The sequence below is a fragment of the Citrus sinensis genome, chromosome 8 (genome assembly GCF_022201045.2).
Source record: "Citrus sinensis cultivar Valencia sweet orange chromosome 8, DVS_A1.0, whole genome shotgun sequence".
Taxonomy (NCBI): Eukaryota; Viridiplantae; Streptophyta; class Magnoliopsida; order Sapindales; family Rutaceae; genus Citrus; species Citrus sinensis.
The window spans coordinates 6,523,279-6,548,628 of record NC_068563.1 but is presented as its reverse complement, the minus strand read 5'-3'; the positions used below and the strand labels follow the sequence as shown (position 1 = coordinate 6,548,628).

The window sequence follows — 25,350 nt, the reverse complement described above, 5'->3', positions numbered from 1 at the left end:
ATTTAAGTTTAAAGTATATCTATCTTAGTTTAATTTTTAAGTACAATGAAAAGAATGTCATTCTTTTTGTTTATTTTATGCTCGCAAGTTATCACAATAATACATTTTGTAAAATCAAAATAACAAATAAACTTTAAAGAATTAGGCTTTTAAACATAGGGCAAGTTGAAACTCTTCAAAATCAGTTAAAGCATATTTATAGTTTCAAAACCCAAGTGTGACACTTTTATAAAATTTTAAGAGAATAAAGCCTTATTTAAGATCACCTTTTGAAATTATCCAAAAGCTTGGAGATTGTGCCCTACTTAGTCCTATATTGGGTATGTCCATGCCTATAACTCCAATTATTTTTTCAATTTAAAGATTATTATCTCTTATATTTAAGATTTATTACTTATTACTTTATGATTGTATTACTATAAAAAGAGACTTTTGCTTTTTATTTTTACATACTTGAAATTGAAAAAAAGTTATCTGTAGACAGTTTTTGTATCTATTATTTTTTTTTACTACATTGTGTTACTAATGGATAAATAGTTTAACAAAAATTACTTATTTATTTATTTTTTGAAGTAAACAACAAAGAGTGTGACTATTGGCACCCTTCTAAATACCTCTTAAAACTCCTTTAATTATTTTACAATTTTAACATTTGCTAAAATTACATATTAGTACAATTTCTAATTAAACACCCACTCAAAAGTCAATTTTTTTTTTATTTTAGAAATTAAAAAAAGTTGTTTTTCTCTAATTTGTGGCTGAGAAATTTACCACCGATGGCTATAATAGAGAAAATGAAGACTCATTATTTTTTCTTTTAAATTGAAGAGACTCAATTATTGAAATGGGGTTTAATAATAAAAATTAGAGAATAGAGTTTACAAATAATTTTTTTAAGGGTATTTTTGTCATTGATGGAAGTATTAAAAGAATTTAATAATTTTTTAAAATATTTTAATGGAGTTAATTAAAAAAAGAGTGTTAAAAAATATTTAGAGGGGTAACAATAATCCCACTTAACAACAAAATATTTGTTAAGGAAATTATTTTAAATACATGTCCGAATAAAATAAAGGATTAGGGTTTACAATAAGTTTGGGTTGGGTCGGGTCGGGTCGGGTCCAAGAATCCCAACTCAAACCTTAATTATACAAAGATATATTCTAAAAGAAGGTACTTTACATATTATTTAAATTACTGTATTTAAAATACAATACTTATTTTATATGTCGTGATGCATTGTGCTCTTGCAGCTCCAATTATTTTACACATAATTATGTATGATTTGACTCCTTTTTATAATTGTGCAACTATTAATTAGTTAATACATTTATTTTTTTAGATAAATAAATTCTGAACTCTCAAACCACAACCCTACTAACTATTATTGGGTTTATGGGTTGGGTACGAACACCTGTACTTGTCAATGACCTTTGACCTAATATAACTCAAATTAGAATTTGGACAATAGCATTGTCACATTTGACTTAAACCAAAATCAAAATTAACTTTAATTTTATAATTAGTGAAATGACTCATCCGAATTTATGGTGATATCTGGATTTTAATGTATTTTATACTTAAAAATTACCACACCTCAATTTTAAATAAAATTTTCATGTAATTTAATTAGAAGAACTACCTCCTCATAACACAGGTCTTAATTGATGTTTTATCAACGTGCGTATGTTAAAAAAATAAATAAATAAATAAATTACTAGTAGTGGAAGGTTGGTACTTGGTACCTATGTATCAAAGGAAACAAGTAATTAAGTTGAATATCCCAACCAAGGACCCTAAACCCAACTGTATGTGGCAACTTCTCCCATATATAATATAATATAATATAATATAATATAATATAATATAATATAATATAATATAATATAATATAATTTTTAATTAAATAATTTTTAAATAAAAATGAAAAATGAAAAAGAAAAAAAATCGTACAACGAGGTGATAACTGCTAAGCCCCGAAGAAGAATGCAAGAAACATTACCAAGTTGCAAGAAAGAAGCGAGAGAGCTTTCCGGGCAAGTAACGAAATTTCATCCTTCCATCCAAACTAACTTCCCTTCATCTGCCTTTCTCGCCGCCGCCTTCCTTCATTTCCTTTGTCTTTCTTTATTAATTTTTTTTCCTTCTGACGGACAACATTTTAAAAAATTTAAAATAATTAAAATAATAATCTCTCTTTCACTTGCTCCTCCTCTGCCCACCAGATTTTTCATTTTCTAGGTTTCTTGTTTTTGCAAACGAAGAAAAGTTCAAATTCGACGTCGTTTTCTTTGTAGTAATACATTTCGTTGGTTGATTTCTTCGACTTTTGCGTTAGGAGACATAAGTAGGTTGATTGATTGATTGATTGATTGATGGCTCTTTGCAAGCGCGTGGTTAAATTGGTGGCGGATTCAGGTGTTCGCGTTAATAAATTTCAAGGTTTTAATTTGAATTACTCGAATACTATCGGTTATCGCCAGATTTCGCAGCTTGTTAAATCTAATGGAAAGCGCGCCTTTCTTGTCGATACATTGCAACTGGTACTTTACTTTCTTCAATCTCATTTCCATTTTTTACTTTTATTTTTAATTGTTATTTTTTTTGCAATTTTAAGTTTTAATGTGTGGAAAAAATGAAAATGCTGAATTTTTAAGAGACGGATATTTTGGTTTTTTGTTTCATTTTCCTTTATTTTCTCGTCGTCCAAACAGGATTAGGTCATATTTTGACTTGTGTTAGAATATTAGGAAGTATTTTGACATTTGTTTAACTTTTATATATAAAGGTGAGGGGTTTAGAAGCGCAAGGCGTGCCATCGAAACAAGCGGAGGCAATAACAGCTGCAATTACTGAAGTTCTAAACGACAGTTTGGAAAATGTAGCTCATACCTTCGTTTCTAAGGGTGAAATGCAGAAAGTAAGCGTGTGTTTGTTTTGCACACCAGCCGTTTTTTTTTTTTTACAATGAATTGTAGTTGGTGAAAACCTATGTTTGTTATGAAGATATGTGAAGTTTTGTGTTGTCTGTGACGGTTTTTTTTTTTTTTGTGGTATGTAGACTGAGATGATTCAAGAAGCAAATCTGTCAAAGTTTAAATCTGAAGTGCAAAGTTCTCAGGTAATATTTGGTTATATATAACATTAATATTATTTTAAATTTAAGTTGGGCAGCTGGTAGTTCTTGTTTATATGATGGCATTTGAAGTTCAGTTTGTTAGTTGGCATTCAGCAGTCTTTGTTTTTAATTACACAAATTGCATTGACAATGAAATGATTCAATGAACGAGGATGTGTGGTAATAGTCACTTTAATCAAACATAGATGAAACAATCTCAAAACTATTAGCATAGAAGCCTTTTGTTTTGGTCATTTCAGTAGGTATTCATTGTTTAATCACTTCTTGAATTTGAAAAAACATTGCTGAGCTTATAGAAGAATTATTTTTGCCTGTTGAAATCTTCGTATGCTGCTTCTATTAAGCCATTTCATGCCATGGTGAATGTATGAGTGCGCATGTTGTCAAAGAAGCAGTTATTCTAGCCTAAAATTTTTACATATTGTGAAACAGTGAAGGTGAAGAAGTGGTAGCACTCTTGCATCAAATATCGTGAAATAGTGAAGGCATACAAGTCTGGAAGCAATCTTCCATCAAATTTTCTAATGTACATATAGTTAAGATTTGCTCTTTTACTAAAGTTCACCCTCCTATTAAAGGTCATATGTTAATATAGAAGGCTACCTAGCACTTAGAATAGTCTTTAGTCAATCTGAGTTGTGTTGCCCTCTTTTGTATGACATCCTTGTTGGAGAACTACTTAGGAGTTTGTTGGTAAGAGAAATAGGGTGTTTTGGAGGCGTTGCACGTTAGCTACTTTTGGTGTATTTGTTTTTGTAATAAGTAATGTCCTCTCAGTGGTTCCAGCTTACAATCCTTGAGGTGAGAGATAGTAGTTTTCCTCTTAATGAGACTTCTGTTGTCCAATGAGTTTTTATCATTTTAGTGTTAACTTTGAAATTGATGTGAAATGAGAATATTGTGTTTGCACATTCAGTGCTGTTGTTGATGAATTGATTCTGTCCAGTGGGTTAAGCTTTTCTCAGAACTGTTTTGCTGTTAGGAAAGTGTAGAATTCGAGAATTGATTTTACAGATTGTGGCACTGGCAGTACCTGTACTTCTCTCCTTCAAGTTGTGTTTTGCTTAGAAGCTAAGCTTCAGAGTCTGTTGATTGACTCTTGATAACCTATGGAGACTTGGGGTGGTTCTGGCCACAGAAATTTCGATGAGGCTTATTTTCAGGCAGCATTGGGATCTGATGTAGTTTTTCACCCCCTACTCTTGAAGAGCTGCTAAATTGATTCCATCACGACTTCTAAAAATCTGAAATGAGGGGTTTCAGGGGGTTGCGGTGTGGTGGGGAAGAACAAGAAGTCAAATGAAACTTTGAATAACATAAAATAATTTTGGACGAAGTGAAAAGGCTGGCAGAATTCATTCGTATGGTATGTTTTATGTCTTTAAGATATTTACCTATTCAGAATGCTTACAAGGATCAGATTAAGCTAAATGTAGGGCCATTAGTAATGTTACAATGACTTATGGCCAAAAGAGCGGAGTGGTGGAGATACATGACTAATTTCATCAGGGAATATAATCATTGAAGAAGAAGAATTTCTACAACTAAATTGGACATATGTGAATGACACTGTTTTTTCCTTGGAGAAAGTTATACCCGACATGGATTTATTGGCTAAGATTTTTAATGAGGCAGTTCTCAAGCATGTCTAATGCCATTTTATGATTTATTGATTGATATTTCTTTTCCTTGAGTTTCTGTCCACTAGATTTCTCCTTACCAAAGATCAAATACAGTCATCTTAAAGTGGTAGATAAGGAATGTCTAAGGCAGAGTATTGTGAATTATGGAAATCCACCATCATTTAGTTTCCAAGATGGCTTGAGGAAATGAGTTTGATATCTCCACAACTCCACTTTTTTAGCACATCTTATTATGATGTTACTCATGAACATGCATTTTGCTTATTTGTTTTAACATTTGTCAAAATCAAATAATTGGGGAGGTGGGCTCCCTTGTTGGAGATGGAAACTTTCTCTTTCCTTTAGCTACACTTTGCTATATTTTAATATCTTCTTTTGCCGTTTGTTTCAATATTTAGATAATATGATTTGAGGGTTTACCCCATGGTTGACGAAAGGTTTCATTGTTGATGTAAACAAATTTTATGTGAGGATACCTGCACAGAAACAATTTTGCAGGAACAGTTTAATTATGGTATACTAAATTGAATGTTTGAGTAGACCAATGCATCGAAGAAGTGAAGGGGGGAGAAAGGGAGTGGACCAGTTTTGCACATGAATTTCCATTCAGAATCTGCATTGATGGAAGAAACTAGATTTCATGGAGAAGACTAAAAGGGTGCAATGAAGGGATAGTGGATATGTGTTATAATTACTACTATAGGTGCTCATGTTTTCTTGTTGTGTGTTTGGAACCAAATATTCCATCCAACACATACACAAACACCTATAATCTCACAGGACTCTTCTCCTACTGAAATTTGATGGTGTTGAGAGTTTCAGGAGACAAGATGTCTACATGGTGTTTGGTTAGCACTCATAGAAACATTCATAGAAAATGCACCCTGCTTTAAATTATGTCCACCATTTTGAGAGTGATATATTTACTTTATGATATTTCTGCATTCTCACAAGCTTGACATCTATTTTATTTTCCTTGGTGCTTCTGCAAGTAAAAAGCATACAATCTATACAGTATATATGATTAAAATAATATTATCATACACTTGTATAACTGCATTCTCACGTCTAGATTTCTATGGATTGTTGCATTTGACATCCTATGTCCATGTCAAAGTACAGTGCTTGTGTTCATAATCAATCAAGACTGTTGTATTTGTTTTACATGTTAACTGTCGTATTGCTTTTGAATGTTGGTCTATCTTGTATAGTCTGGTTATATTCATAACAAATTATGAAGAACATACAAAATGCATTTTGGACTGTATCCAATTTTACTGGGGTAGATTATTAACTTTAATTTATTTTCTGTCATTCTCTACTGAAATATTCTGTTTGGAGGCAGCTCAGGCCAGTGTGTAAAATTCTTGATAGAAGATTCTAGATTTTTGAGAATGATACTCTGATAGGATAGTAGTTGATTGCACTGCAAGCGTCTCTGGTCATTGTTGATTCTTTGTGATCAAGCCTTTGTATAATTTGGTTGCAGGAGCATCATTTTTCTATGTTGCAACGTGAAACTGAGAAGCTTCGAAGCGACATAGAGAAAATGCGCAGTGAACTGAGGTTCGTCTTGTAAACAGCTGGCTTTTGACAATTGCATATGTACTTTTTCATAGCGTTTTCAGTTCCCGACTAATTTATTTTGAAACAGGTATGAGATTGACAAGGTCACCGCAGGGCAGCGTTTGGACTTAAATCTTGAAAGAGGGTAAGCAATCAGTTAAATTTAGCTCTCTCTTCTCCATACTGATACTTGTCATCTTTCAAATAAGTAAGATATTCTTCCTTTTCTTCCGCTTCATTTTTTAGTTTTGACCCATAATTGCGTGCAGGCGTATACGTGATGAGTTAGCAAACCAGAATGCAGAAACCACCAACCTCACTAATAAACTAGACAGAGTGAGTTTTGTCATTTTGCATGAGAGATGTTTTGTTTGCCTTTTTTTATTTGGGCTTCATGTTGTGTTTTTTATGGCATTAAACTTGGGTATTTTACATTTTCTACAGGAAATTCATGCACTAAGAGCTCACATGGAGGCAGCCAAATATGATGTAATCAAATACTGCATAGGTACCCTCGTTTCCATATCTGCCGTTGGGCTCGCTATAGTCCGCATCTTGATGTAGTGTTATCTACACTAAGGCATTTATGTGACAATTGCTCAGAATTACTAATTGTCATTCTTTTCTGGCCACATGTTGCCTTTAAAAAATGGATATTAGAGTCATTATGGATTTGTGATAAAGGATATTTCTCTCTGAGAGTAGGCAATTGGTCAGAACAGTAATCAGGTGTTAGCATGTTGGATGAGCTTAATTTGTTTTAGATGGCTCTTTCATTTGATATAATCAAGCTGTGTGTGGCTACTACATCCCTTCGTCTACAGATTTATATAACGTAGCAAAAGGGGGTAGAAAAAGTTCTTTATCACAGTATTGAAACTAAATGTATGTAGCACTCAGTATTTTGGAGGTGGTGCATTATAATTTCCACTGTTGCAAGAATCTTATATGATTTTCCAAAAAAAAGAAAAAATATTTGGCATCTTATTTATTTCGTTAATATCGTCGGGGTATGGAACCCCAACTCAACCCTTTAGTTGTGGCATTTTCCTGCTGACGAACACTATTTTCTTTGATAGATGGATAATTATTTTGATTGAAGTTTTGGAATGGACCGTTTGTTCTCTTTCTGTGTATGTTATTTTATGATTCTAGTGTCACTGATTTGATGAAAGCGTCAGCCGAGAAAATGATAAATCACTTTAGCACTAGTGGCTTAATCTCCTTACTCCTAATCTCAACCACTTCATTTTGATTAGAAAATAATTTAGAAATTATTATCTTTTCACCTGCAAACATGGGTCAAAATCGATATTAAAATCCTTGAACTTGCATCCTTTTTCGTAACACAAGAATAGGAGTTGTAATATTAGGCTGGTAACTCGAATTCGAATGGTAATGAAGATAAGAACTAAAAAATTGATTTCAGTTTTGCCTTCTTTGTCTTATTTATATTTCAGGTGTGGGTATTTTCTTTTTTTATATTGGCATGTTATTATATTATATAATTTTATAATTGATTGAATTTTAATTTTATTAAATCACACAGTTTAGTAATGTATGGAATACTTAAAAAGTGTACTTATACGAGGAAAAAGGAAGTACTTGTATGGAAGAATAACTATATGTACAGAGAGAGAGACAGTTGGGCTTATGAATTTGATGGTGAAGCGGGTGGATTGGTTGAGAAGTAAACTTCATTTAAAATAAATTAGTAAATAAAAATTGATTTGCCACAGGAAAATATGATGAAGTTCTTCTTGTAATATACGTAAAGATGTAAAAGGTTGAGGACAATCCACATTGACAGTGTATTTTAGGATTGATATGCTAGTTGTGACAATGACAAAAGAAATTGACTATTCTTTCTTTTAATAATCTATTTTATGTGATTAAATTCATTAAATTAATCTGTATATCTCGTCTATGTATAAATTCTTTATAATTATCTATGATATCCAAATTTTTATATATATAAATTTTATCCATGAGATATAAATATTCGTAGATATTTAATTTATATTTCTAATTAAAAAATAAAAATAATAAAAAATTAACAACAACAAATCTCAAATTACAAATTCATACCACGGCAAACAAACATGATGATGGGGTCAACGGCAAAGGAAGAGTGAAGGCGGTCCGCGCTGCTTCCTTCATAAGATAGCAAACAAGCATCAGTAAGGTTGGCAATGGAACAAGATGAAACGAGATTTACTAATCCCGCTCCTGTCCCGGTATATGTAAATGGGATTAAAAAAAAGTTTTATTCTCGTCCTTTTATTTTTTTGGGATAAAAATATGTTATAATCTCATTCCGTTAAATATCTTGTTTCTTCTTATTATCCAAAAACGTCTCAAATATAAATAAAAAAATTCTGACTTTTTCTCTTTTAAGGATCATCATAATGTAATATAGCAAAATTCTTCAATAAATACAAAGTAGAATAATTAAATTATAGTTTTATTTTGACTACATGCATATTCAAATATAATTTTATACTAACATTTTTTAATTGTCTATTTGTTTCCATTGCACATACATTAATATTAAGACTTACACTTTAAAAACTACAAATTTGGATAGTAACCAACTTCAACCATGTTAAAATATCTAATAATTTAATAATATAATAATAAACCAAACCAATAGGGTTTGGCAATGAAATGGGATGGGATAGAATTTGTCAATCCCAATCCTGTCTCGTTTATGCAAGTAGAATAAAAAAAAGTTACATTCTCGTTTTTTTTAATTTTTTAAGACAAAAATATGTCTCAATTCTACCCCAAATGAAATAAGATCCCACAAGATCTCATCCTAATAGAAAAAATTGCCATCCCTAAGCATCACCATAGCATGGAGGGGCATAAGGTGCACCGCTGCCATCTTGCGTTTTCTAGAAAACTGACTATACTGAAAAAGATGGCGGTGTATTTAGATTTGCGGTCGTTTAACGATGGTACTTTATGAGCCGTCCTATTTGAGTGGCGCGTGCGGATGTTCCGTTGGCGTTTTATCGGGAAACAATAAAAATATAACAACACTTTGATTGAAAAATTCAAAGCCCAATAGTATTAGTGGTGTCTCGTGAAGTTGCCGGATACCTCCCTGGAATTGGAGCCAAAAGCCGTCGTCAGTGACAAAACTAGAAGTTGCTTGTTACTGATTGGATTGCAATTATAAAATAAAATATTATTTGTATATTAATATTGCTATCAAGGTGCTTTTAGGACTTACATTTTTTTACGAGGGATATTGTTGAAAAGCTAATTTTTTAATTTCATTAATTTAATTTTTTGAAATTAGATATTGGAATTCCATTTAACATGATCCATATCTATCCAATATCTAATTGGATATGTACTTTTAAAAATGTTCTTGTCCATGTCTAAAAGATTTTGGATGGATATTGTTTAGTCTAATTATGGTTGAAAATCTATTGATATTTACATTCATTTCTCTATATTTTTGTGAAAGAGATGTTTACTTTCTAAATCATGCAACTGAGAGGGGAAATTTGAGTCTCAACATAGAGGCTAGGACTCGAACTTTTGCTCTGAGAAATTATAGAATACATCAGAGGTAATGCAACTACCTAATGCTTGTATGATATGTGTAATTGAATTTAATATAATCATCACTTGCATAGTCTCTTTTGAAAATAAATGCACACGTATCAAACATCATTTGCTTATTGTATCGTCGATATGATACTTCCGATATATTCTAGAACTTCTAGGACTCTTGATACCACAATATCAAAAGCTCAAGGGCATACTATCATGTGGCTAAATAATACTATTTAACTTTAAATTATTATTACCTAAATAGTTTTGTCTCATTTAAATTAACATTTTATAACTTATGGATGTTTATACCTAAGAATGACTCTTAAGTGTTAATCTTTATTTTTTATTAACAATTTTAGCAATATAGCAACCACACTAAACAAAATTTAAAAAAATATATTATAAAGATAACTCTTACACATTTTCATAATAATCAACTCTGATCACAATTTCATATGCAGTGGTCATCATGAATGGCTTAATGTAGCCATACATCATATTCCTTGTCTACAAGTTGCCCAGCAGCTTAGCTACCACAATCTAGTTGTTGGAGTGTTTGGTAAATGCTAGTAGCAGGGCAGTAACAATTGATTTTCATTTATTTTATTATTTTTAATTTCATTTATATTTCAAAACAAAAGCTTATCTACTAACCTTTATATAATAGTGTTCACCAAATATTTTTTTACATTTCTTGATAACAGTAGCTAGGGGTGGGCAAATCGGGTTTTGGTTCGAGTTGTTCGGGTTTCGGTTTGGGTTTCAACCCGTTCGGGTTGGAGAATTAAACCCAATCGGGTTGAAAACGCCAACCCGAACCGAATTTAATTCGGTTTGGGTTGGAAATTCGGATCGGATTGGGTTGGTAATTCGGGTTAAAATTTTGGTTCGGGTTACTTTGGGTTAGAATATTCAATCTAAAAATTCAGGTTAGTTCAGGTTAAAACGAGTTGGAACAATTTAATCCAAAAATTCTAACAACCACTTAAAATCCAAAAATCTCAATTCCAAACATCCTTAACAACAAATATCAACTACAAATCATCCTCAATAACATTTCAACAAATCTTTTTAAAGTTAACAAAACATAAAGCAAGTAGTCAAGTACAATAAAGCTACAAAAATTACAAATCTAAAAATTAAAATGGCAAATGGCAACCATGATTAAAAATCTCCACATGAAAAACAAGGCTAATAATCCATCTCCAACACCATCAATACACAACACAACATCTCCAAATTAGCAACAATTAACCACCACCATAGCAAAATATCGAGAAACAATGGATAGAAAATGAAGCAAATTAGTCCATGCTGCAAAAAAATTAATTAAAATTTAGCGGAATCACTCAATATGCCTTAACAATTCTCAATATTACTAGTAGCTTGTTTGTATTATGACTACGCCTTAATTGTAAATTATTATTAAGTTTGATCCAAATCGATATATATAGTTTACATACTTACTGTTGCAACAAAAAATCTTCATATTAGAACACTTGGATGGTCCGCTTGTGTCGATTTACGAAGCTCTACATAAAATAAAAAGACTTGAAGTAAATAACTCTTAACTTAAAGTAAACAAATATTAAAAATAAATAAGTAATAATTAATATTTATACCTTCTGTAAGAGCATCCATAAACTCGTTTTCCTCCACCAATGCTTGAAGGTTTGTCGTTGAATCCACAAAAAGTGAAGTTCGCAACCAATTTTGTGTCAGTATCAATGCCTCCACCATATCAGGAGTCATAGAACTCCTATATTAATCTAAAATGCGACTTCTTGTGCTAAAGGCAGACAAAAAATCTTCATATTAGAACACTTGGATGGTCCGCTTGTGTCGATTTATGAAGCTCTACATAAAATAAAAAGACTTGAAGTAAATAACTCTTAACTTAAAGTAAACAAATCTTAAAAATAAATAAGTAATAATTAATATTTATACCTTCTGTAAGAGCATCCATAAACTCGTTTTCCTCCACCAATGCTTGAAGGTATGTCATTGAATCCACAAAAAGTGAAGTTCGCAACCAATTTTGTGTCAGTATCAATGCCTCCACCATATCAGGAGTCATAGAACTCCTATATTAATCTAAAATGCGACTTCTTGTGCTAAAGGCGGACTCAGATGCAACTGTAGATACCGGAACGGCAAGCACATCTCTAGTTATTTGCGACAAAATTAGGTATTTCAAACTATTAACTTTCCACCATAGTAAAATATCAAATGGAGCACCCAATGCATTAGGCGCTTGATATTCAACCGACTCCATCAAGTAAAGATCTAGCTCATTTGACAATTCTACATGATCTTTAGTGACAGCAACCATCTCGGTGTATTTAGAGAAAGGGTCCTCAAATACCTAATCGTCTTCATCCATAAAAGTCAGCCCACTATTAGCACTAACACTCGCACTCGTACTTGGAAATGCACTTGCACTTGCACTAGCACTAGCACTTGGTTTTAAGTGTTGAGCACTATATGCTTCAAAAAACTTGTTTAACACATCTTTCACCACGTTTTTCATCTCATCACATTTTGTACTATCTTTACCATATAAAGTCTCAAAGCAAAGTGTTGCAAAATTCATTTTCCCCCGTGGATCTAATACAGAAACAACGATCAACAACTTGTTTATCTTCAAATGCCCCTCCCAATACTCCTTAAATTTCTCCTTCATGTTACTTTCTATCATACTAATGTGTGGGTCAAGGCTGTCCACCATTGTATTCAGAGCCTTTTCAACTTTGCAAATCTCGTTATAGCACGTACTAGATGTCACTGTCAAAGAAGAAGAAAATAACAGTGTGGCATCATAAAAAAATCCTCAAAAACCTGACCATCCGACGAGCATTATTTCAATCATAACCAATTTTTTCTTCTCACCCTCTTCTTCACAAAAATAAGCATAATAAAGTTTCCCCTCATTTTCCATCCGATCAAATACCAATCTAAACTTCAATGCCGTCGTTAACATGGTACATGTGGAATTCCACCTAGTTAGACAATCTAAAACCACACTTCCTCTATAAGGTTGCCCATTCTTCCCCAAGATCTTTTCTTACTCTACACAAATTTAAAATGCTTTCAATCTTGCAGTAGATAATCCACATACTTCACAGTATTGCGGATACTGATAATACTGTCGTCAAGCTTTTTCAAGCCCTCACTAACAATAAGATTCATAATATGTGCACAATAATGTACATGGATAAAGTCACCATTCAACACCAATGCACCATCTCTCCAAGTCTTCAATTTATTCGTCAAATAGCTGATGGCAACTTTATTTGCACTTGTATTGTCCACGGTGACTGTGAACACCTTCTCTATACCCCAATCAAGCAAACATTTCTCGAGTTGCTTACCAATCGTCTCCCCCTTATGATAAGAAATTGTGTTAAAACTGATGATCCTCCTGCGTAACTACCAATCTTGGTCAATAAAGTGTGATGTTATTACCATATAACTAGCCGTCGTGATAGAAGTCCAAATATCTGTAGTGGGAGACATTTTTTGCTTCTTATCACATAATAAACTCTTCAACGAAGCCTTTTCTGCTAGAAATATGTCGAGGATATCATTGGTAATGGTTCTACGAGATGGAACCACAAACCTAGGACATGCAACACTGTAAAAATGTCTGAATTCAGAATTCTCCACATGGGAAAATGGCAACTCATCAAGAATAATCATTTTAGCAGTTGCTTTTCTAATAGCCTCCTAATTAAATCCCCTAACCACAACCTGACCAATCTCTTCATCACCGGCACCAGTAGTTTCTTGACTTAAAGTTGCTTGATTTTGTAAATAACTTTCATATTCAAAACACCTTTTCAAGTGATTCGACAAACTACTAGTCCCATCAGCAGATTTCCATGAATATTCTTGGGCGCAGTAGTTGCACTTACACCGATTATAATCTTTTGGCAATCTAGTGACATCATGCCACACCTTTGATCTCAGAGCCATCACTTTTCTTGGCTGAGGTGGTTTTGATGATGTCCTCGATGACCTCTTCCTCTTTGATTTGGATTGGGCTTCAGTAGTCGTTGGTGACATATCACTAAATTCATTAAATTCAATGGATTGAATGTTTTCATGAACTCTTGAGCCATCTGTCTCAAACATCTGAATCATAAATCCATAGCATGATCGCATTAGGATCAAAGTTAATCTATAGCATAAATATAACAAAACAAAAAAAAATCTAGAACAAACATCACAATTAAATATAATCATAAGATTCTATTGTGGATTTGGACGCTCTAGCCGATACGAATCATATTTCAACAGCCACTTATGATTTAGCAACAAAAAATAGGTTCTCATTACAAAAACTCAAAATTTCATAATGTTATAACTTATAATATCCTAAATTGAACAAATATCACAATTTAATTAATAATAACAACAATAACAACAACAACATTTGGGAATATATATAACTTTGCTGAACAACAATTAAGTTAAACAAACAATAATAATAACACTAATAATAACTAGGAATCAACAATTCAACATATTGCCATTTTCTAAATTGAAAAAATAGCACAAATTAATTAATTAACAATCTCCAATTTAATTAATAATAACATCAACAAACCCACTCCAATTTAATTAATAACAGTCTCCAATTGTTCAATTATCAGTAAACCCACTCCAATTTAATTAATAACAGTCTCCAATTGTTCAATTATCAGTAAACCCACTCCAATTTAATTAATAACAATCTTTGTTTGTTCAATTATCAGTCAACAACAAAAAAACCCAATCCAATTTAATTAATAACAATCTCCGTTTGTTCAATTATCAGCCAACAACAACAAACTCACTCCAAATAATTGAATAATTGCCAATCAATTAATTAAAAATACCCAATTTAATTAATAGCAACAGGCTGTTAAAAATTTCAATTCGGGCTGCCAACAGCTGCGAGCAAGTCAGCAACAAAGTGACAAACCGACTCCAAGATCCAAAAATCAGTTTTGAGTAAGCGACAAACCTTGATCGATGGGAAGCTACAGTGTCAACAAATCGTGACCGTGTTGGGCTAAGTGGGATGCGAGGTGAACGCACGGCGTGGCTACGAGCGAGTCGTGGTGGATGACGGCGAGTGGGCTATGGCGAGCGAGAGTGAGAGACGAGAGTTTAGGGATTTTTGTGAGAAGTGAGAAGTGAGCGGCTGTCATCATTGCCGCTGGTAAAAGGTAATGAGACCAAGAGTGTGTCAGAAGTGAGAAAGCACGAAACAAGTATGTGAGAGTTTTTTTTTTTGTTTAATATATATTTTTTAAAAATTTTAAAAGCTGAAACTAAAAAAAAATGGCTTCAACCCTATCGGGGTTAAAATTCGGTTTGGGTTCAATATACACAAAAGATACAAAGTATACTGTTGAGTGTTAGAAAATGCATATTTATAAAGGAGAAAACCATCATTTTACATTTCAAGTCTTACTAACAACCCTTACTTTTATGTATTTAACCTTCTTGTGATTTAATTACATGTGTTTTATTTTAATTAAGTATTTTATGTATTTTAGGGGCATTATAGTCATTTCACAATAAAGGAGATATCAGACGGCAAAACGGACATCACTTTTGAACTCAGGACAGTCGAAAACCTTAGGAGGAGCATAAAAGGAAAAATGGCACTATTCATATGTACGGTACTATTCACGTGTACGGTACTAACTACGTTACTGTTCACAACACTGTTCACATAGACGGATTGATGACGTGGCATTGACCGATGATGTGGCATTGACTGATGAGGTGTCACGATCCTGTTGGGCTAAAATTCTTATGTACTGTTGATGGTGACGTGGCAGCATATCAGTGGATGAAAAATCTCGCGTACGGTACATGCATCACACAGGATTATTTTCAACCAAACCGCGTTACTGTTCATCAGAGTCAAACCGCGTTACTGTTCATCCGAGTCAAACCGTGTTACTGTTCATCCGAGTCAAACCGTGTTACTGTTCATCCGCGTGGTCAAACCGTGGACTGTTGACTGATGACGTGGCGTAATCCTGAGCGTCCAAACTGTTTTTAATCCGATGGCCATGATTTACTCCATGTATCTATAAAAAGGGGGCCTTCCCCCCCTAATTTGATATCTCTGAATCCATTTTTGGGATCCATTTTCTGTAATTCCCTCTCCATCTTGTATTTTCTTCGTATTTTAATAAATTCCCATTTTGCCCCTAGTTCAACTATGAGTGGCTAATTTTCTTTCAAGCTTGGGTTGAAGGTGAAGTCTCAACATGTGTCATGGGCTTAATTTGGTAAATTTATTTTCTCTTCCCCTCTAATTTTTGTGGATGTTTTGACTTCTCGTCGACAAATAATAATAGTCTTGTCTAGATACCGCCTTGGTTACACCGGCTCTCTAGTATAAGGTTATTATTATTTGGCACGATAAGCCCTTAGCACCATATTGATTAGAGCGTGGTTCATGAGGTGTGGATTCCCCCCTCATGATTTAATTGGCATTAATACGGATTATTTAGCCCATGATGCATGTTGATACGGATCCAGATACCCAAGTACGTCATTTCAATATAATTCTCGTCAATTTATTCTCGCCATTTCAATACCAATTTTAGAATTTATTCTCGCCATTTCAATACCAATTTTAGAATTTATCCTCGCCATTTTAATTTAAGTTTTAGCATATTCCAAATCCTTTCCACCATAAATCCAATCACCCATTTACAAAATTAATTCTACACAATTAAAATCCGCCTCCTCGTGGGATCGACACTCGTCACCATAGATCTATACTACAATAGATTCGTGCGCTTGCGAGTACATTAAAATTTGCACAACATATACCTCCTGTAAAAAAGTAATCGAACTAAGAAGTTAAGGGCCTGTTTGGTATTGTTTCTGAATTTTTATTTTCTGAGAATAAAAATGAAAATGAAAATGGTGTTTTGCAGTTACTATATTTTGAATTTAAGTATGCGTTTGGTATCATTTTCTGTATCCTGTATTTTAAAACTGAAAACAGTAATATGCGTTTGATAGACACAATTGATAATGATAAAAACAGAGAATATGCGTTTGGTAGTACCTTTTTCAAAAATAATTTCGACTAAGCATTTAAGTCATGTTATTGTTAGAAAATAATTGTTTAACTAATACATACACAAATATACCATAATAATTTAAACAAAATTATTATAAAAAATTACATGATAAAGTTTTAGTTTTAGCATTAATAAAAAAAAATTACATTGTCATTGTTTTTACATTATAATTAAGATATATATTACAACACATGATTTAAACAAAATAATTATAAAAAATTACGTGATAGACATTATACATTACGTGTGTAGTCATGCCACATAGAAGCTGCAACCAGACTTTACAATTAGAGGGACTACATTTTTTGCAATTTCCAGACCCTAATCAACTGCCTCAGCTTCTGCAGATTGCTACATTGCCATTAAAACTAGATTTCTTTACAGCAGCAGCTACAAATTCTCCCTTATGATTTATGATGGCAATTCCCAGGCCAACATATTGATCTTTCCAACTTGGCTGAGAAAAAAAGCTAACACACCTAAATCATTTTCTTTTTTTAATAACACAAATTCATGTCAAAATGGTATTCATGGAGTGACAGAACAAACTGAACATGTGTATCGGCAACAAAACAACAAACCACATTTTAAAAAAATTAATTCACATTTTAAAAAATAATTACCCATCGAATATAATTCACGGTAGCAGTTTGCCAACATCCAATTAAACAGGACAATTTTCTTATACGAACACCAACTTAATCAATCTCATGCCAACAAAATCATATTTACCAAATAGAAAATAATTATTAAATATTAGAAATAAGGGGAATGATACAAAAAATTACTAGCAAACACAAAGATTCTCAACATTCACCATTTTCCCAAGCAAATTAAAACCCAATGGATAGCAAATTCGATTGTATGCAAGCCTTAAAAAAGAAAAATATTAGCAACTCACATAACAAAGATAGAGCCGAGAGGGCAAAAGCAGTCGAGGTAGTTGGATGGAGCAGCAGTGGTTGCGGAGAGATGGCGCACCAGCGGCGACGGAGATGAAGCAGCAGCTACGTCGATCGAGATGAAGCAACAACGGCACCGGAGATGAAGCAGCAACGGCACCGGAGATGAAGTGCATCAACCGAGATGGGCACATAGAGAGAGAGCAGATCTGGAGAGAAAAGGACAGAAAGCTTGCTGTTGTGTGTAGATCGGCGAAGATAAGGAGAGAGAGAGAGAGAGTTTCGTTGTGAGCAGATCAAGAAATGAGGTAGAGAGAGCACCGTGAGTCAACTTCGTTGTGAGTAGATCAGGAAAGGAGGGAGAGAGAGCCCTTTGAGTTGTTCGTGAATGAGATTTTTTGTTGGCTTTTGTTTTTTGATTTGTTTTTTAGTTTGGTTTTGTAATAAGTAGAGAACATGTTAAACATGTTTTTGCTTTGCTAGTTATAAAAAGTAGATTTGGATTTCTTATTTTGTAATTTGTTTTTGGATTCAGCCCACTAAACATGTATTATATCAGTACTCCGAAAATGAAAATGAAAACACTGGCCCAAAAATGATACCAAACGGGCCCTAAAATCACCTAAATATTTAATTGACTTCTCTATAGGAAATTACTTTTTCTTGATAATAATAGCTCTTACTCAATATGTAACTCTGGAACTCTTTAACTTATAAATATCTAGAAATTGCCTAGAAAATTGTGAAATGAAAAAAACATTTTAAAATAGGACTTGGCTATGGTGCAACTGTGGTACCATATCACAGTTGCACTATAGCTAGACCCTTTAAAATGATGGCTATGCACTTGTTAACTAAAGAATAAGACATGATCTGACATATTAATTTAAATGATCAAAAACAATATACACAAAAGATACAAAGTATGCCTCCGGTAAAAAAGTAATGGAACCAAGAAGTTAAGATCACCTAAGTATTTAACTGACTTCTCTATTGGAAATTAATTTTTCTTGATAACAGTAGCTCTTACTCCATATGTAACTCTAGTACTCTTGAACTTATAAATATCTAGAAACTAACTAGAAAATTGTGAAATGAGAAAAACATTTAAAAATGATGACTATGCACATGTTAGCCAAAGAATAAGACATTATCAGACACATTAATTTATATGATAAAAAATACTATACACAAAAGATAAAAAAGTATACCTCCTGTAAAAAAAGAAATGGAACTAAGAAGTTAAGATCACCTAAGTATTTAATTAACTTCCCTATTGGAAATTACTTTTTCTTAAGAACAATAGCTTTTACTCCATATGTAACTCTAGAGCTCTTTAACTTATAAATATCTAAAAACTCCCTAGAAAAATTATGAAATGAGAAAAACATTTTAAAATGATGGCTATGCACTTGTTAACCAAAGAATAAGATATGATCAGACACATTAATTTACATGATAAAAAATACTATGCACAAAAGATACATAGTATACCTCTTGTAAAAAAATAATGGAACGAAGAAGTTAAAATCACCTAAGTATTTAATTGACTTGTCTATTGGAAATTACTTCTTCTTAATAACAGTAGCTCTTACTCCATATGTAACTCTGGAACTCTTTAACTTATAAATATCTAAAAATTTCCTATAAATTTGTGAAATGAGAAAAACATGTTAAAATGATGGTTATGCACCTGTTAACCAAAGAATAAGACATGATCAGACACATTAATTTACATGATCAAAAACAATATACACAAAAGATACAAAGTATACCTCATGTACAAAAGTAATGGAATCAAGAAGTTAAGATCACCTATGTATTTAACTGACTTCTTTATTAGAAAAAAAAATGAGTATTAGACTTTTTAAGATAGAACAAAAGATTTTTATATTGGAGGTGGAAGAAAAATATCATGGGAGGCGCATCAAGATAATTTAAAGGAGCAAATTTAGAAATTACTCTTTATTAGTAGAGGTGGAATGTCAAGGTGGCTAGGAAAAAATGTATTAGAGGCCATTCACCCCTCGATGGATCATCTTTAACAAGTGATGTTGTCTTCAACAATTTTAAGTCAATACTTTTGCTCTTTTTGGATCTGTGGAATTTATAATGATTAGGTCTTTAGCTAAAAACTATGAATCAACCCCATGTGTGCATAAGTTGTGCGTCCATTGTGCGCTTGCCTACTTGGCTTGGTTTCACGTCCATTTACTATGTATGCGCTATTGCACCATGGGCTTGGCATTCACATAGCACGTGTGCGCCTTACCTAGTGTGCTTGTAATCAATCAATCACAAGCAAGACTTAATTAAATAAATAAACAAAAATGAAACAAAATTATGTTGTCATTATAAATATATAAGGAAACAGTCAATAGTTATTTCTAAAAAGGTTGACGCACCCATGGTGTAACTATATTGTGTGTTTGATCCTCTATTATTGTTGTAAGTGATCATAGTATTGCTCATGATGTTGTCAAAGAAGATGAGATGAGTCTTCTCTTAGTCAATTGCTACTTTCTCAAAATATGTGCCTTGCTTCACTTAGATTGAGTATGAATATGTGTAATTATTTGGTGCAGTGCTTATGGTAGCTCCAATTAATGGAAATGTGATTTCCATTTCCATCTAGTGAAACATTTAAGTTAGGAGTTTTGAGAATAAGTTAAAATAAATCTTGAAACAAAAATAACAACAACAACAACAACAATAATAATAATAGAAGCATAAAAAAGAGAACAAATGATTTCTCCATCAAATTTGTAAGAACAGTAATAAGAAATGTGTATAATTTTACCATCTCAATTAGATGGCAATAACAATTGAGATACCTAATTTGTATCCTAAGAAATATACATAATTTGCGTAAAAGAGATTGTTAGTTTTTCTTCTAGTAAAATTAGAAGATACCCATTAACTCCCTACTATTTTTATAATACTCAATAACCTTCTGATATAAAAAGTTTAAAAGAAAAGAGGGGCAAATGAGTCATTTATTTACTGTTTGATCTTAGATTTTATATATATATATATATATATATATATAGTTGTTATAGGAAATAAATTTTAAAAAATAATAAAAAATACAAGAAAGATATCTTATTATTAATATAAAATAAGTATTTTTGTTATTTGTGGTATTCAATTTTTTTTTATAATTTTAATTTCAATTTGTATATTTTTTAATTTATAATAAATATGAATCAAAATGTATTTAAAAATAAAGGTAACGTTATAAAATTATGGTGACAGGAAGATTATTGGATAATATGAAAATAAGAATCTAAATGGTGTATAATTTCAAGAGGGAATACTACGATTCCTATTTGTATAGTAAGAAATGTGGCATTTGACTTTAATTATTACATAAATATAGAAAACAAACTAAACAATCCTATTAGATCACCTATTGAGGATATGATAGTCCGCAGTTTGCATATTCGGCGTACTATAAATTGTACTACAATAATGCTGTCAACGGCATCACTAGCATACAGGGCCTCATACAAAAGAATATATCACATTTTCTTATCCTCCATCAAAGATTTACTTGTTAAGAACCTAATATCCATATATGAAGTCTTGAAGATACTACTGAAATTTCATTATTTGAAATAAAAGAAATAAAAATACAGAGAGAAATTTAAATACATGCATGAGCTCGATGAGCTAGCAAAAACGTCAATTCTACTACATAACAGATAGATAATTCAAAATATCTTCAGAGGACAAGTGAGTCGATAACTCGGCACGGCAACGAGTCGACACGCTTTCGGAGCAGTGAGTCCAAACATATCATTCATGTCAAGCTCACCAGGGCTCATTCCATCAGGCAACTCCCAGTTAAAGCAATGAAGCAAATGAGCCACGGACAACTCCAAAGCATACAACCCGAGTTGCATACCGGGGCAGGACCTTCGGCCCGACCCGAATGGGATGTACTCAAAATGATTCCCTGTGAAGTCTGGGGCATTCTCGTGCAAAAACCTTGCAGGGTTAAACTTATCCGGATCTTCCCACGCAAACGGGTCTCGCCCGATAGCCCATGCATTGATCATGACCCGTGATTTGGCCGGGATATTGTACCCGGAGACCACCGTGTTCGATGCCGTCTCGTGGAGGAGGAGAGGGATTGGTGGGTGAAGGCGTAGGGTTTCTTTGATGCAACACTTGAGATAGGTGAGCTGCTTGAGGTCGGAGTCGTGAAGGATCCGGGTCAACCCGACCTTGTCAGCAAGCTCTTCTTGCACTTTCTTGAGGTCATGTGGGCTCTTCATTAGCTCTGCCATTGCCCATTCGATTGCTGATGCTACAGTCTCAGTTCCTCCAAACATGACGTCCTGTGAAAAAGAAAATTCAATATATATTAGGCTGGTGCTACGTTACATTAATCGTAATGTACGCCACACATAACAACAATATCATATCCTACCATAAGAATTGTTGTTGTGTGTGGATATACGTTACGATTAACGTAACGTAGCGGAATCCTATATATTAAGCTTTTAATGCCCACATCGTTTTACTCACATGCATACATAATATTAACATAATATAATAAAAATTGTGAGGATTAAATGGTAAAAATCAAAAACAGTTTTGGAGAAAGTAAAATATATTTTTATTTTAATACGAAGAATTAATGTAGAATTATATATATATATATTATAACATATTATGTATACTGATAATATCATGTGTTTTGTCATCTATTCTCATCCCACCGAAATCTGTTGTATTTATGTGTTTTGTCTTCATATGCATGCATATTTAATATTTAATTTTTTATATTAATAAATGCGTATTTTAGGAAAATAATAAATGTGGGTTATTAATGTTCTGGAAAAATGGAAAATAATCATCATTATAGATAACAAAATCACATAAATGTATACATACTTTCGGTGTTGAAATAAGAAAATATTGAGTTTACGATTATTACAGTAGAATTCACAAATGTATGCCTGAAATTCTTTGTTTTTATGAATTTTTTTTTTATTTTTTACTAATAAGTTACATAAAACACTCATTTAACAGAATAATTTTTAAGAAATTTTATTTAATTGGACACTGGAGTTCGATTCTAAATGAGATAGAAGTCATTTATAAAAAAAAAAAAGAAAAAAAGGTTACATAAAAAATCTACAAATATTAGAATTTTTTTTGAAAGTTAATCAATTCTTTTAATAAAAAATAACTCATTCATATCTCCGAAAGAACAATATGAAATATACTTACCATGATGATGGCTTTGATATGATCTCTAGTGAGCTTAGCAGACTGCAAATCATCACCATCACCTTTGGCAGCAACTCCTTCTTCTTCACTATAAAAAGCCATTAATTCATCGACCATATCAGTATCAGCCTCAGCCTCAGCTTCACCATCATTGTAATTAATTTTGCCTTCTTCATCTCGGACATTCTTCTTCTTCTTCTTCTTCATGTGCTCATCAATAATGCTATCAATGAACCCATCTAGTGACTCCCTTGCCCTAGCCATCCTCTTATAAAATCCCCTCGCATTAATCCACCCCATCCACGGAAAAAAATCGGCAATATTAAATGCCCCAAAAAGCTTGGAAAATTCTTGCAGAATCTTCACAAATTCATCTTGCCCATCATGTGAAAACGACCCAAATGCTGCCCTATATGTAATGTTCCTCGTTAGAGCAAACACTAATTCGCCTATATTAACTTTTGAGCCTGTTGTGTTCATCACTGTTTGTAATGTTGAGTCCACCTCTTCTCTTACTGACGCCCACGATTCCTCTCGTCTTCTGCTGAAGAGCTTAATCACGCAGATCTTTCGCATTTGTCGCCAAAAGGGTCCGTAGTTGGCAAACGCCATGTCGGCTCTGTCGTAAGTTAGATATGTTATGGCCACGTTTGCTGGCCGGTTTGCGAAGACGAGATCTTGAGCCTGTTCAGGATGTAACCAGAAATTTAGTTTATAAATTTTTTGAGCGAATAACTTAAAAAAAGTAGTCTGCCTAACCAAAAAACAAAGCATGTGCCTTTGTTACCCTCTTACTTAGAATATTTTTCTAACAATCGTGCGCAGTTGGGTAATCGAAGAGTATTGTTGTCCTAAAAAGGATATATATAATTGTTTCTTCAAAATAAAGTGGTTTCCATAACTATTTCATCAATTCATTCGGGGGTCATAGCCTTTTTTTCAAAATAGTTATTGAGAAATACTAAGTTAAGATAGAAACTATAATTTTTGGATGAATAATTTAGAAAAGTATTTTATTGTTAAATTAGTAGTAAAAAGAAATATAAGATTTTGTAGGTAAAAAGTTTAAAATATATACTCCGATAAGTACAAGAGAGGCCTGATTATTTTTGAATCCGCCCATCTGGTCAATAGAAAAGAATTTAATTTCCATTACACATATATTACATCTTCGCTTAAGGGTGGGGATTTATATTCAAGAGAATATGGGCAACTGACCCAACTTAAAAATAAATTTACTTTAATTTCATATATATTAATTAACTTTTTGGGAAAAGTGTTTTCTAGTTGGGACAATTTTATAAACAAAATTTTGATATCAAGGTCATAAATTATTATATTCTATTGTAATGAATCAATCTAAATAAGAACTCAAAAAATGAGATAGTGAAAAATTTAATCAATATATCTTTCCAACTTAAGGGGGTTCGTATAGGAAACCTGAAGAACTTCTTTAGCCATGTCCGGCGTCGATACGGCGACGACATGAATTGCTCCCATTTGGAGATGGAGGAGGCCGCCGTATTTCTTGGCAAGGTCTGCGAGGCCGCGGTGAGTCAGTTGGTCCATCATGGCCATGTTGCCGATGATCGGATACCCTTTTGGGCCTGGAGGGTATGGGAGTTTTTTACGTAAGGTTGTTAATGAGAAGAGAACGAAAGCCAGTAAGAGAGGAAGAATGATGAAGAAGATTGGTGATGATTGAAGAGTTTGAAGCAGCGAATCCATGGCTGTAAGTCGAATTAATTTGGTTAAGAGATGAGGCCTAATTGTCAGAAAGTGAGTATTGTAACGTTTTTATAAATGAGTTGCGTCTTGCGTAGGCTCAATTAGGACAAAGATCGTTCTGCGTTAACCCAATAAGGAGAGAACAGATTTTGATAAGATATGCACGAATTTTTCCCATATTTAGAGGTCCGTTAGCATATACACCATTTGTTTTTATTTGATTTGATTTCCTGTCTGCTGCTGAAATTAATATATATTACTAACTCTCTTATTATTTTCATAATATTTAATAAATTTCTTAGCACCAAAAAAATAAATAAATGAAAAGGGTGGTAAATGAGGAATATAAATTACATATTTATTATAAAAAATATCTAAAAGTAACACAAAGTGCAAAAAAAATGACTTCTTATTCATTTTTTATTCATTTTGACACCTATATTTCCTTTATTTATTTTAAT

General features: G+C 32.7%; 2 protein-coding genes and 1 long non-coding RNA gene across 4 annotated transcripts; 1 reads left to right on the top strand and 2 right to left on the bottom strand.

Annotated features, from left to right (window-relative positions):
* The first annotated feature begins 1,964 nt into the window (after positions 1-1,964).
* On the top strand, positions 1,965-7,335 carry LOC102629501 (protein FMP32, mitochondrial). Its single transcript, XM_006487302.4, has 7 exons — positions 1,965-2,543; positions 2,789-2,920; positions 3,062-3,121; positions 6,272-6,348; positions 6,437-6,493; positions 6,618-6,684; positions 6,793-7,335. Exons 1-7 carry the CDS (start codon positions 2,376-2,378, stop codon positions 6,910-6,912), a joined length of 681 nt encoding a protein of 226 aa, XP_006487365.2. The 5' UTR covers positions 1,965-2,375; the 3' UTR covers positions 6,913-7,335.
* A 9,788-nt stretch (positions 7,336-17,123) lies between these two features.
* Positions 17,124-18,448, bottom strand: LOC127899177 (uncharacterized). 2 transcript variants are annotated; one of them, XR_008051127.1, is made up of 2 exons: positions 17,920-18,448; positions 17,124-17,488 (listed from the first exon to the last, which is right to left on the bottom strand). It is a non-coding gene; the product is annotated as an uncharacterized LOC127899177 (long non-coding RNA). The 2 variants fall into 2 exon arrangements; XR_008051126.1 differs by having other exon boundaries at positions 17,124-17,475.
* A 3,050-nt stretch (positions 18,449-21,498) lies between these two features.
* LOC102629212 (cytochrome P450 84A1-like) lies at positions 21,499-24,991 on the bottom strand. Its single transcript, XM_006487301.4, has 3 exons — positions 24,602-24,991; positions 23,162-23,845; positions 21,499-22,263 (listed from the first exon to the last, which is right to left on the bottom strand). Exons 1-3 carry the CDS (start codon positions 24,887-24,889, stop codon positions 21,634-21,636), a joined length of 1,602 nt encoding a protein of 533 aa, XP_006487364.2. The 5' UTR covers positions 24,890-24,991; the 3' UTR covers positions 21,499-21,633.
* Positions 24,992-25,350: the final 359 nt, after the last annotated feature.

Excerpts from the sequence above, each read along its gene's own strand:
- LOC102629501 (XM_006487302.4), top strand. The coding sequence starts at position 2,376 with ATGGCTCTTTGCAAGCGCGTGGTTAAATTGGTGGCGGATTCAGGTGTT. Across the intron at positions 6,349-6,436 it reads AAAATGCGCAGTGAACTGAG|GTATGAGATTGACAAGGTCA; the intron begins GTTCGTCTTGTA and ends ATTTTGAAACAG. Across the intron at positions 6,685-6,792 it reads TCACTAATAAACTAGACAGA|GAAATTCATGCACTAAGAGC; the intron begins GTGAGTTTTGTC and ends CATTTTCTACAG.
- LOC102629212 (XM_006487301.4), bottom strand. The coding sequence starts at position 24,889 with ATGGATTCGCTGCTTCAAACTCTTCAATCATCACCAATCTTCTTCATC. Across the intron at positions 23,846-24,601 it reads TGGCTAAAGAAGTTCTTCAG|GCTCAAGATCTCGTCTTCGC; the intron begins GTTTCCTATACG and ends CATCCTGAACAG. Across the intron at positions 22,264-23,161 it reads ATATCAAAGCCATCATCATG|GACGTCATGTTTGGAGGAAC; the intron begins GTAAGTATATTT and ends TCTTTTTCACAG.